General features: G+C 38.9%; 1 protein-coding gene across 8 annotated transcripts in view; it reads right to left on the minus strand.

The window, feature by feature from the left end:
• The window catches only part of LOC149257288 (Zn-dependent exopeptidases superfamily protein), a 169178-nt gene that overhangs the window by 34048 nt on the left and 122362 nt on the right, over positions 1-12768 (minus strand). For all 8 annotated transcript variants that reach the window (XM_089413889.1, XM_089413883.1, XM_089413896.1 and 5 more), the window contains 3 exons: positions 4622-4691; positions 4475-4530; positions 3917-4042 (listed from right to left, as the gene is read on the minus strand). In XM_089413889.1, coding sequence (XP_089270015.1) covers positions 3917-4042; positions 4475-4530; positions 4622-4691 — 252 coding nt within the window. The remainder of the gene's footprint in view (positions 1-3916; positions 4043-4474; positions 4531-4621; positions 4692-12768) is intronic.

A 12768-nucleotide genomic window follows, 5' to 3' on the forward strand; every position in this document is an offset into this window, starting at 1 on the left:
ACTTCACCTGGCAAATTCCAGCTGATCCGACAGTGGAACTGGCTAACCCTAGCTATCTCTATGTTGGCCCTGTGTCAGCCCTGCGCTGTCTCTTCTGCCTTCTGGAGCTTCTGCGTCAACCTCTCCCAGCGGTTCCGACAGTTCCCCAGCAATTTCCGGCTTTCTGCGTGAGGGCAACCTCACTTCTGCGCTAGCCCTTCTGGCTCTGCGTCAAGACTGTGTGGGCCCAAACTGGCCCAACATCAGTCCCTCTAGATGTTGCACTGCCTCCACTAGTGGCTCTCCGCCTCTCTGTCCAGTATTCTTGAACTATCCCTGCCCCTCTGCTGCAGAATGATCACCTAGTTCGAATTTCTCAGCTTCCTAGCCCCAGAAATCGAACTCTAGATCAATTTGTTCTCTCCGTGTGTCTTTCTAAATGAACCCCAAGCCTTCTTCTTATACTTTTCTCGTTGGGACTTCAACGGTCGAGATTAAGTCTCTAATCAACGGCTAAGATTAAAACTTGACTTGATCCTCTTTCTAGATCATTCTCACCCATATTTTGAGTAATACCCATCAATACTTTAATTTTCCTAAGTTTAGACTTAGGAACCCCATTAAAAATATTAATTATTTTAATAAAATACAATCCAGGTGGAATTTCACCAAACGATTTTTAGGTTCTTTAGAACTCATGTGTCTTAGCGTCTCCACCAATTTTCATGGCTATAGCACATCCAATGCTACCAACAACTAACAGACATACATAGGACTACCTAAGATGAGAAGATGGCTCACCTCCGGTATTACTCCTATAAATGCCTTCTTAGGAATCTTTTCCTCCACTGCCCTATGAGAACTCCTCTTTTGTGGGTGCATTGTTGCATTACAAGCCTCCACCCACAAAAACATAAGCATGTCCTAATCATGGATCATTGCCTTTATTGTTCCAACTATACTTTTGTTCTTCCTCTCTACCACTTCATTTTGTTGCCAATTATAGGGCACGATCAGCTCTTTCTTGATTCATGCTTCCTAGCAAAAATCCTTAAACTTGTTGGAGATATACTCACCCCCATTGTCAGACCTTAGGACATTTATCTTCTTCCCAAATTGGTTCTCCACAATAGCTTTGAACTCTTGAAATTGACTAAAGACCTCATTCTTGGCCTTCAAAAAGTAAATCCATGTCCTCCTAGAATATTCATCTACGAAAATCATAAAATAATTGCATCCCCAGATAAACCCTACTGACATAGGACCACAGATGTTGGAATGCACCAAATCCAATATGCCCTTGGACCTGGTCTCATTGCTAGGAAATGTTGCCTTGGCCTGCTTGCCAAGAGCACATATCCCTTACACACACCATCATGCTCTATATTGAACCCTGAAAACGAGTGACCATCTCTCATAACAATGGTACATGTCCCATCCTCCTATGCCAAATTTCACTCTGATTGTCACTACTATGTACTAGGGCTTTCATTGGCTATCCTATCAATAGATGAAGGTTATTATCCATGTTGCCTATAACTCACCTCACACTAGGATTAGCCCCTTTTGGTTCAACAACTACCTCACCTCCCAAGAAACTGACCTCAAGTCCTCTGTCCTCCATGGTCGAAACTGAGAGTAAATTCTTCTCCAACCCGGGTGCATACAACACCTCCTTGACTCCATAAGACTCCTCGAGTCTAGCTAGAATTGTATGCTTCCAATGCCCTCTACTACATACCTAGTGATGTCACCAAGCTCCACATATAGATCTTTGTGCTCCTTGGCCATCCTAGTGAAGATATCATGAGATCTCGTCCACTGTCCATAAACCACACCCCTCTTGTAATGGTGCCAGAAAGACAGGATACTAGAGCAAATTCCTTTTCAAATTTTTCAGCCAACACATCCATCTATGCAGATGCGGTTGTTATTTCCCCCTTTCCTTTCTTGTTTAGACATAGTATGGCATAATGACCAAACTTATGGCATGCAAAGCACTTGGCTTTGTTGATGCCTTTCTTCCTTTGAGAAGATGCACCTCCATTTTGGCTTTGCTTGGCTTTACCCTTGCCCTTCTTTGCTTGCCTGACAAGAGCAGGGTCTTCCTCATCTCCACCTTTGCATTGTCCACTGGTTATGGATTCCTCCCAAATTTACTTTTGGGCGAAATCATCCCACAATCTGGCCCAATCAGGAACCTTATCTCTAGCTAGGATAGTTGTCACAAATGTAGCCCACTGCTTGGTACACCCTTTCAGTGCTACTTTGACAAGATCCATCTCAACCACCTCTTCACCAACAGTTGAAAGGTCATCATGAACCTGTTGAATCCTTGCGAAGTATGAGGCCACGATCTCATATCTATTCATCTTAATCCTATCAGCTTCTCCCTTAGCACCACCTTTTTGTTCTGGTTATCACTCTGGTATAGCTTTGTCAAGGTTGTCCACATTTGATAGGCTGAATCTTTCTTTGTCATGTGAGGGATTACGTGATCCTTCACACCATCCAAAATGATGCCCCTAGCGCTTATATCTTTTATCTTATGTTTAGCTACTTGGGTAGCATCTTGAGGAACTCGAATCTCTTAGCTTACAATTTCCCACAAACCATTCACCATTAAAACAAGGGCGATTCACTTCTTCCATGGACTACAGTTTACAATCCCCTCCAACCTATCTTCATACCTCAGACTTGATGATGCCATATTACTAGATCAACTTTAGCCACAAAACCCTCACTGCAAAATAAAAAAATCTGCTACCATAAAATAATTTGTTGTCGTAAAACCCTTGTGATATTTGATCTCTCCCACAAAGTTTCTATAGCTCTAATACCATCTTAAATCCCTTATACCAGATCTGATTTACTCTACTTCAACAAACTATGAAAAACCTAGAAAATGTTTATCTATAATATTTCTGAAATTGCTGATAAAATTAACACAGAAATATAATAAGTCAAAATGAAAATGCAGCAGAAATAAAATTGCGAGATCAGATCAATCACAGTACAACAACAAATTTGTACCCAACACAGTATTCCTTCATATTATTAAACTCAAGAAAATTCTGGAGAATACATGGAAAATTACAACTGTTGAGAACCTGGAAACTCAGCCCTACAAGGAAAATGGACCTGAAGGAAATTGACCCTCCTAAAGAAACTTGGCCCTACAGAATTAAATCTATCTCACCAGCAAATCAGCCCCCTCCTCTCACCTCGTACAGCTCCTGCGCACTTGAGAAATCGACCTCTCTGGATATTTTCGCCACCTCCACAATTCAGCCATCCTCTTCAGCAACTCAGCATATCTAGATATTTATGTCACCTCCACAATTCAGCCCTCCTCTTCAGCAACTTGACCTCCATCTTTCCTGAACTTTATCTCCCTGAATTTCTCCCGAAATTCCCTATTGCACTTCTCCTCACTTCTCTTCAATCTAGTCAAGCCTTTCGCTCTAAAGAAAATCACTTCCTCCACAATTGTGTCTTCACCTCTCCCTTAAGCTTATTTTATAATTTCATTAAGCCAAAATCCCTAACCCTAATCTCCTAAGTGATCAATGGCTAGGATTAAATCCTAAGCCTCACTTGAAATCAACAGTTGAGATTGTATCTAAGTCACTTAAATAATTTTGTTATTTATCCTTAAACTTTTGCCGTAATTAATTAAATTAATTATTGTACTTTTCTTAAGTTAGCCTACATCATTTCCTCCACCAGGCAAGCTCCTAAAGAGGCAATCAAATATCTTCTACATGTTAAGACACCAAGCCAATATAGAAAACCTTTCGAGGCTACAAAATCAACATTTTCAATAAAGTAACACTCCTTCAATTTAAGTTTTGGGTTAAACTCTCATAATATCATCAATTAAAGTTATGCCTGAACCATAATGAAAAGCGTATGCAACATGAAAGAAAATAAATACCTCCATGCCAGAATGTACATTCACCCATAAGTGGGGCCTGAATGAATGAGCGAGATTTCTCATTATCTGTGTCTCTGGCTCACTAAATGGTGCCGTTCCAGGATACTCTTCCGATGGATCATAATCCTGAAACCAGAGATTCCAAAAAATGATTCTGACAAAAAACCAAAGCTCTCAGTCTCTGAAATTCATCTAGTTGTGAGATTTTTCAAATTCACACTGTTACAAACACAATTACAAAGACTGCTGTCCATGTTTTCTGGCATTCTAGAATGACATGGATCAACAATACTGGATAACTTATGTTTACAACTTGTATCAGTAGGTAGATATTGGCTCCGGAACAAAGCCCATATCAACTACCTGCCAACTCTCAATTCATATCTTACATCATAGTATTCAGTGCGCTCTAAGAGCCAAATCGAATTGGACATTAACACGGTACAGAGTCAGGCTATTCCCATATATACCTGACTCCTGGATAAGTATAGTACATAAAGTTATCATGCAAAAGAAAGCACAGAGTAAGAGGCAGGCAGACAGTGGAAATGTGTATACCTTTTCTTTCTTGCCCCAGTCTACACTCCAATTACGGTTAGTATCAACTCCCCTTCCTGCCAATAAACATAAAGTTGCATCTCCCAAGATTCATAAAAAAAATAAGATTCATTACATTGAAAGAGCTAATGTTCTATGAAGACCCACCATTTTTCCTTTCGCAAAGCTTTCCTGCCTCAACAATTCTACGCCCATTTAAATTTTCCATTGGTACAACCTATCCAATTACAATAAAATCATTGTTATCAAACATTAGATATTAGTCAAACATTTGAACCTTCGCATATAGATAACCGTGTGTTAAAATTCCTCAAAACGGAACAATGATATTTCAACTGAACTTATCTTTTGAAGTACTAACACAATACTTTGACATGTAAGGGACAAATTTGGCTTTTCCTCGAGCATTTGGATGTTACTACACTTTCGACCTCCAATCCAGCAATACAGATTTTGCATCAACTGATTTAGTCTAACAAAGCCTCAAGTTTTTAATGACCTTTCAGCTTCAATTTTAGGCTCCATTGTTATATGATCTCTAGACCAATTTTGGACCATAATTGTCTATTTATATTTAAGTTTATAGTTTCCTTAATTTTATTTACTAAATTAGAATATATAGGGTCATTGTGCACCCTCGTAGCTGATTGGATATGCTAAACCTCTCCAAATGCATCGACCACTGCTGGACATTATTAAAATTGTATGTATCTACGTATTTGAGAAGCTTAGTTCTAAGAATATTAATAGTTTGCTGACTTCAGTATTTTTTCTTGGGTACCAACTCTTCTTTATAGTGCAGTATAATTTTTGTGTTCATTTGTTGGATAGTGATAAAATTATCTTATCAGCCATGACAGCTACAAATGTTACACAATAACTGCCAGGCTGATAAGGTCCAAATGTGATTTTTACTGCTTGCACACAATTAAGAGCCAGAAACTTCGGAAACAATTATTTAAGTGAAAATAACCAACTTAGTGGCTGAAATAAATTTTTTGTAAGTGTTTAGCTGATGGCCTAAAATATCTCGGTTACTTTTGAGTTATTCAGCTATCCAGGTTCCAGATTATTCAGCTGATGAACTCTGCCTGTTTAAGAATCCAGGCTTATAAAACATTAGATTGAGAGGGGCAACATTTTTAACCATCCTATCAAATGCCAACTTATTTGATTGTAACAGAAAAAGAAATTCATGGTCCAATCTTTATCAACTCAATCTATATTATGAAGTATACTTTTCATAGCCTGCAGTGATTCCAGCAGCAGGGCATCTTTATAAAAGTTTTGATCCTTTTTGAAATTGAAATTTTCACACAGAACAGAAAAATATTCAATTCATAGTATGGATACTAAGGATTTTATAATAAGCCTTTTTTTTTGCATTTTTCTTGAGCAATTGATATGATCTTTCTCAATGAGTATCTGTGACAACCAAATATGGCTCACTAACGAAATATCCAAAAGACTTGGAATATAAGGACATCCAATAGGATAAATATATGATATATAAATGTATGAATAAAAATGATATGATATTACAAATGATATATCTATATATATATATATATATATATATGGAGTGTCCTTTCATTAAGAAGTCACATCTTTCATTGAGACATGTTCTTTCGTGTGTCTCTTCATTAGTTATGAATTATGAAATAATATTACTTATATATATTTATGTTTATAACATTAACTTCCGCTTAGAAATGTTTTGTCCTCAAAACATACTGAGAAAATGTGAAAATTCTACCACTGCAGCAACTTATTTACTTTTCCTACTTATTTCATCATAAGTTATTCATGAAACTACTTCAACAAACATTAAAATAAATACTGCTGCAGATATCACATTGTAATACAGAAACAAAAATATGCACACATTGACACAATTATTTTGGACTAATGTCCCCGGAAAAACCCAATGTGGGAAAACCGGTGCGGCAAGGGAGGATTTTATTATTCAGCGATTTTCTTGTACAACAGGGTGCCAAACTGGCTTACCCACAGATAGACAAACTTCCATCACTTTCCTAAACCCACCGTAGGCCCTACTGACCTCTGCTACAGCCTGAAACCCTCTGCGTCAGCCCACTGAGGCTCTGCGCAGCCTCTTTGGGCTTTTGCGTCACTCCTGCAGCCTCGGCGTGGATGACGCAGACCCTTCTAGCTTTGCGCAGCCTCTGCTGCCTCTATGTGGCTTCCTCTGGCTCTCCGTCTACCTCTTCTGCGCTAATCTCCCGTCTCTGTGTTTCGTACTTGCCGCCTCCTGACTGCTCTCCAGACCACTAATTCAATTTCTCAGCAAACCTCGCTCCAGAAATTGAACTGACTGGTCTCCCTCAGTGTGTTCTCCAAGTGCCCCTCAAGCCTCCTCTTATACTTTTTTTGTTGACATCTCAACGGCCCAGATTAAGTCCCTAATCAACGGCTAAGATTAGATCTAGCTTGATCCACGTCTTTTGGACCATTCTAACACAGATTCATATTAATACATATTAATATTTTATTTTCCCTAAGTTTAGACTTAGGGACTCTTCAGTCTTCAATGAGTCTGGATGATCCTGTCAAGAAAAGATCATCCACATATAATACTAAAATAAGTGGCTCGCTCTATACGACCAGATAGTAGAGATTCGGATCCGCGTCACTCTTGACAAACCCCATCTTCTGCAAGTAGCCATCTATTCGACCATACCATGCTCTTGGTGCCTGCTTCAGCCCATACAAGGCTTTCTTCAGTCTACGTACATGAGACTTCTTCTCATGAGTTTCAAAGCCCTCTGGCTGTTCACTGTATACTTCTTCTTCTATTACCCCGTTTAGAAGTGTCTTCTTGACATCCATCTGATGGATCTCCCATCCCATCTGGGCTACAAGAGATATCATGGTCCTAATAGATGTATACCTGGCTACCGGGGCGAAGGTTTCCTGATAATCAATCCCTTCCTTTTGAGCATACCCCTTAGCCACAAACTTGGCCTTGTATTTTTCAATATTGTTGTCTGCAACATATTTGATCTTATAGATCCATCTTGAACCTACCACAGATTTGTCTTGAGGCCTTGACAACACCTCCCAAACATCGTTTACCATTATGGAGTTATACTCCTCCACCATCGCATCTAGCCAGACCTGATGCTGAGTTGCCTCCTTGAAGCTGGCAGGCTCTCCATCTTGAGCTACTAATGCCTGATACCTGTCTAGCTGTTTTCGCTCCCTTTTATTGTATCTTGGCTCTCCAATGAAGTTCTCTGCATCACGGAAAACCTAACGAAGTTCGCTGCTAGTTCTTCCTTTGCCAACAGGTGCTTTTTTTTGCTCCTCTTCCTCATCCTGAGAATCTTCCTGATCTGAGGAAGGATTCTTCACTTCCGTTGGTTGAAGAGGCATGACCAACGGATCCTCTTTCGACTGCTCCTTGGAAGGCATTTCGCGAGATCTTCTGAAAGCTCTGTCCTCCATGAACTTTACATCTCGTCGTACTACTACCTTCCTGCTCCCTGGAAGATAGATCCTGTATGCCTTTGCGTTCTCACTATATCTTGCTAGATACCCCTTTTCTACAGTCCCATCCAACTTCTTCCTCTTTTCTTTGGGTATGCGACAATATGCCAAACTCCCAAATATCCTGAAATGACTGACTTCAGGTGTCTTCCTAGTGAAGACTTTCTCTGGAGTAATCTTGCCCAATGCCCGATGAGAAGTCCTATTCTGAACGTAGACAGTTGTGTTGCATGCTTCTACCCACAGGAATTTTGGCATATCATGATCATACAGCATGGCCCTAGCTGCTTCTACAATAGTCTTGTTTTTCCTTTCTACCACCCTATTCTGCTTCGGATTGTAGGGAGTTGTCCACTCTCTTTTGATGCCCTCCTTAGCGCAAAAATCAGTGAAGTCCTTATCAACATATTCTCCACCATTATCTGCGCGCAAGACTTTTATTTTCTTACCTGTCAAATTCTCCACTAGAGCCTTGAACTCCTTGAATCGACAAAAACCTCATCCTTGGTTTTCAAAAATAGATCCAAGTTTTCCTCGAGTGGTCATCAATGAAAGTAAGGAAATACTCGGCACCGCTGAGAGCTTTGACAAACATAGATCCGCAGATATCTGAGTGTATCAATCCTATTACACTCTTGGCCTTGTGGTTGCTCCTAGGAAATCCAGCCTTAGCATACCTTCCTAGAGCGTATCCCCTGCATACATCATCTCGTTCCGTACTCAGATCCGGAACTCCTGTTACAATGCTCCTGAGAATTCACAGAGCTCCATGGTACAAGTGACCCATCCTTCTATGCCATAGTTCGTTCAAGTCTTTGTCCCCATGACTACCTATTAGTGCCATTGGAGATTCTAGTTGTAATCTATACAACCGATTACTTTTGATCCTGATCTGCACTTTCTTTTTCTAGCTCGGGTGTTTGACGCATACCTTTTCCTTGATGAAGTAGACATCACAGTCCTTGCCTCGTAGTTGTGACACGGAAAGTAAGTTCATCCCCAAGCCTGGCACATGCAGCACATTTGTGGCACGGAACCGCTCCCCTGATTCTGTCTGAAAAGCTATGTTTCCCTTTCCTACTGAAGTACACTTTGCCTTGTTCCCCATGGTGATCTGAAAGTTCATCTTCTCTTCTCGATATTCTGAGAAACACTCCTTGATTCTCGTCATATGCCACGAGGCTCCATTGTCTATATACCATACTTCTGATGATGCAGCACTAGTCATGCAAGCCACTTCTTCTTCCAACCTGGAAGCCAACATAGAGAAATCGAAATCTCTCTCTCTTCTGTAATCTTCTGAAAATCTGCGTGAGTCCCCTGAGGTGGATGCCTCTGCGTCATGGTCTCGACCCATAATTGATTTTCCCTTTTTATCTATGATTACTCGCTCTGATACCATGTGAAAATTCTACCACTGCAGCAACTGATTTACTTTTCCTACTTATTTCTTCATAAGTTATTCATGAAATTACTTCAACAAACATTAAATAAAACACCGCTGTAGATATCACATCGTAATACAAAAACAAAAATATGCACACATTGACACAATTATTTTGGACTAATGTCCCCGGAAAAACCCAATGTGGAAAAACCAGTGCAGCAAGGGAGGATTTTATTATTTAGCAATTTTCTTGTACAACAAGGTGCCAAACTGGCTTACCTGCAGATAGACAAACTTCCAGCATTTTCCTAAACCCAACGTAGGCCCTACTGACCTCTGCTACAGCCTAAAACCCTCTGCGTCAACCTGAAACCCTCTGCATCCTACCGAGGCTCTGGGAAGCCTCTCTGGGCTTTTGCGTCACTCCTGTAGCCTCTACATGGATGATGCAGGCCCTTCTGGCTATGCGCAGTCTCTACTGCCTCTGCGTGGCTTCCTCTAGCTCTGTGTCTGACTCTTCTGCGCTAATCTCCCGTCTCTCTGTTTCGTACTTGCTGCCTCCTGACTGCTCTCCAGACCACTAGTTCAATTTCTCAACAAACCCCGCTCCAGAAATTGAACTGACTGGTCTCCCTCAATGTGTTCTCCAGGTGCCCCTCAAGCCTCCTCTTATACTTTTTCTGTTGACATCTCAACGGCCAAGATTAAGTCCCTAATCACTGGCTAAGATTAAATCTGGCTTGATCCATGTCTTTGGACCATTCTAACACAGATTCATATTAATACATATTGATATTTTATATATTAATTATTTTAATATCTCTTGATCTGTTTAGAATCTGCCCAAACCCTTTCTGGGTATTGGAGATCTCATGTGCCCCAACCTCTCCACCAAATTTCATGGCTAGAGCACATCCGATACTACCTCAAATCAACGGAAAAAGCTTTACATCTTTTACTTTCACTTGTAATATATTCACCTAATTCTTTTGGTTTTTTATGTCATCATGGTTGATGATATGAGACAATATGAACTTCTAGGCACTAAGCAGAATTGTCTAATTGTTAAATCATTTGACACTCCTAATTTGATCCTTAGCGAAACATTACGCTTGTAGGATTTCCAAGATTCATTATAAGACTTAATGATACTGGTATCAGTGTTCTTCATAAAATAATTTACTTGTTTCCCCTCTGTGTGATGTTGATACACTGATTGATTAAGGTATCTACTCTTGTGATTGAGATGTCGATAAGGTGTTTTTGTAACATTATTTCCCCTTATTCTACTTGTAGTGCTTACCTTTGGTATATTGTAACAAGAACACATGATAATAATTATTATTTAATAAGATGAATGAATCATTTACAATGTCATTCAGACAGTGTGTTGTATAGCATTGATTGGTCACAAGTGAGGGGGTATAGTATGCACATTTTACTATCTAATTTTTATTATTTATTATTATTTTTATTTGTAACATTACCACCCCATTCAAAATTGCTTTGTCCTCAAAGTAAGGGTAATGAGGGGTATTGTTGGTGAAAATTTTCCATTTCCTGTGATGAATATTTTGCCAGAAGGTTTTTCCATTTGATAAGGTATTCTTTGATGGTTCTAGAATGTAACACTTTTTCCCTAGTGGAAAGAATATCTTCTGGTTCTAAAATAACTTTTTTCTTCATCATCAAACTCAGGAATCTCTATTTGAATAGGATGGGGTTGTTCCAACACCTTCTTGAGGCAAGACACACTGAAGACATTATGAATGTGACAACTCCGGTAACTTCAACCTGTAGGCTACTTCAATAAATTTTTTGTTGATTTTATAAGGCCCATAGAATTTTGGAGCCAAATTGTTCTTTTCATTTTGTTCAAATGATATCTGTTTGGAATGTTGGAGTCTTACAAACACCTAATCGTCTTCTTCAAACTTTCTTTTTGATCTATGTTGGTCTGCTGCTTGTTTCGTTCTATTACGAACTGTAACTAAATTTTCTTTTAATATTTTGATGATATTTTTTCTCTTTGTCAAGTTCATTCTTCACTGCTTGGACCGTAGTGTCAATTAATGCAAAGTCCTTCCATTCAGTTGGTTCATAAACATATAAGGCCTGGAAGGGACTCATTTTTGTGGATGTGTGGTAGGTAGAATTATAGCACCATTCGGCTAATGAAACCATTGGGACCACTTGTTTTGCTTGTCTGTTGCAAAACAATGGAGTTAAGTATCTAAGCATTTTTTTACAATTTCTATTTGGCCATATGTTCATGGATGGTAAGTTGAACTCATATTAAGGGGTATCTTGGTTTGTCTACAAAATTCTCTCCAAAAGTTCCCTTTAAAATTTGGATCCCTATTACTGACAATGACCTTCAAAAAACAATGCAATTTAAAGATGTTCTTACAGAAGACATCAACAATTTGTTTTGTTGAATTTGTCTTTCTCACTGCCATAAAATGTGCATTTTTGGTTAATTTGTCAAAGGCGACAAATATCTTATCTTTTCCATGGAACATGGGTAATCCTTTGATGAAGTCCAATGACATCTCTCCCCATTTTTGGATGGGAATGTGTAAGGGATGAAGTAACCTCGTTGTCATAATATTTTCATTTTTATTTCTGACATGTATCACATTCAACAACGAAGTTTTGAATATCTTTATTCATTCCCTTCCAATAAAATGATTGTTGTGCATTATAGTAGGTTTTAAAAAATCCAACATGTCTCGTTGTTACGGAACTATGTGACTGCTTTAAGGCTGTCCTTTTAGACTTTGAAGATGGAATTAGGTAGATTCTATTCTTATACCATAAGATGTCATTTTCAGATTTCCCATTCAAAATTTGGATTTTGGTCCAAATTGTTGATTACGGAATAAGACTTGGGATCTTTGGCATATTCAACTAGATTTTCATCTAACTAATTAGAATCGCCACAATTGTCACACATGTTATTTCATCATCTCTTCATGACAATGCATGAGCAACTGCATTGCCCTTCCTTTTTTCGTGTAATATTTCCATATCAAAGGTTGAAAGTTTTTCCATCCATTTTTGTCATTTGGTAGATAAAGTATTTTGTTATAATAAGAATTGAAGATTGTTGTGATCTGTACATATTGAGAATTTACTTCCAAACAAGTACTATCGCCACTTGGCTATCGCATGGATAATGGAGAACATCTCTTTATCATATGTAGACTTTTTCTTCCATAGAAAAAGATGTGTAATTTTATTCATCATAGGAAAAACAAAATTACATTTTGTATATGATGTAAACATTCCAGAAAATAAAACGCCTCTCAGCCATGAGCTAGAAAGAAAAGACCAAAACCTTTGAAAATGCATACAACAAAAAGAAGATAGAAATTATGTCAAACAATTTGCCTTA

Source organism: Pinus tabuliformis, chromosome 6 (genome assembly GCF_031772625.1).
Source record: "Pinus tabuliformis cultivar Carrire ecotype Pingquan chromosome 6, CPIR1, whole genome shotgun sequence".
Classification (NCBI taxonomy): Eukaryota; Viridiplantae; Streptophyta; class Pinopsida; order Pinales; family Pinaceae; genus Pinus; species Pinus tabuliformis.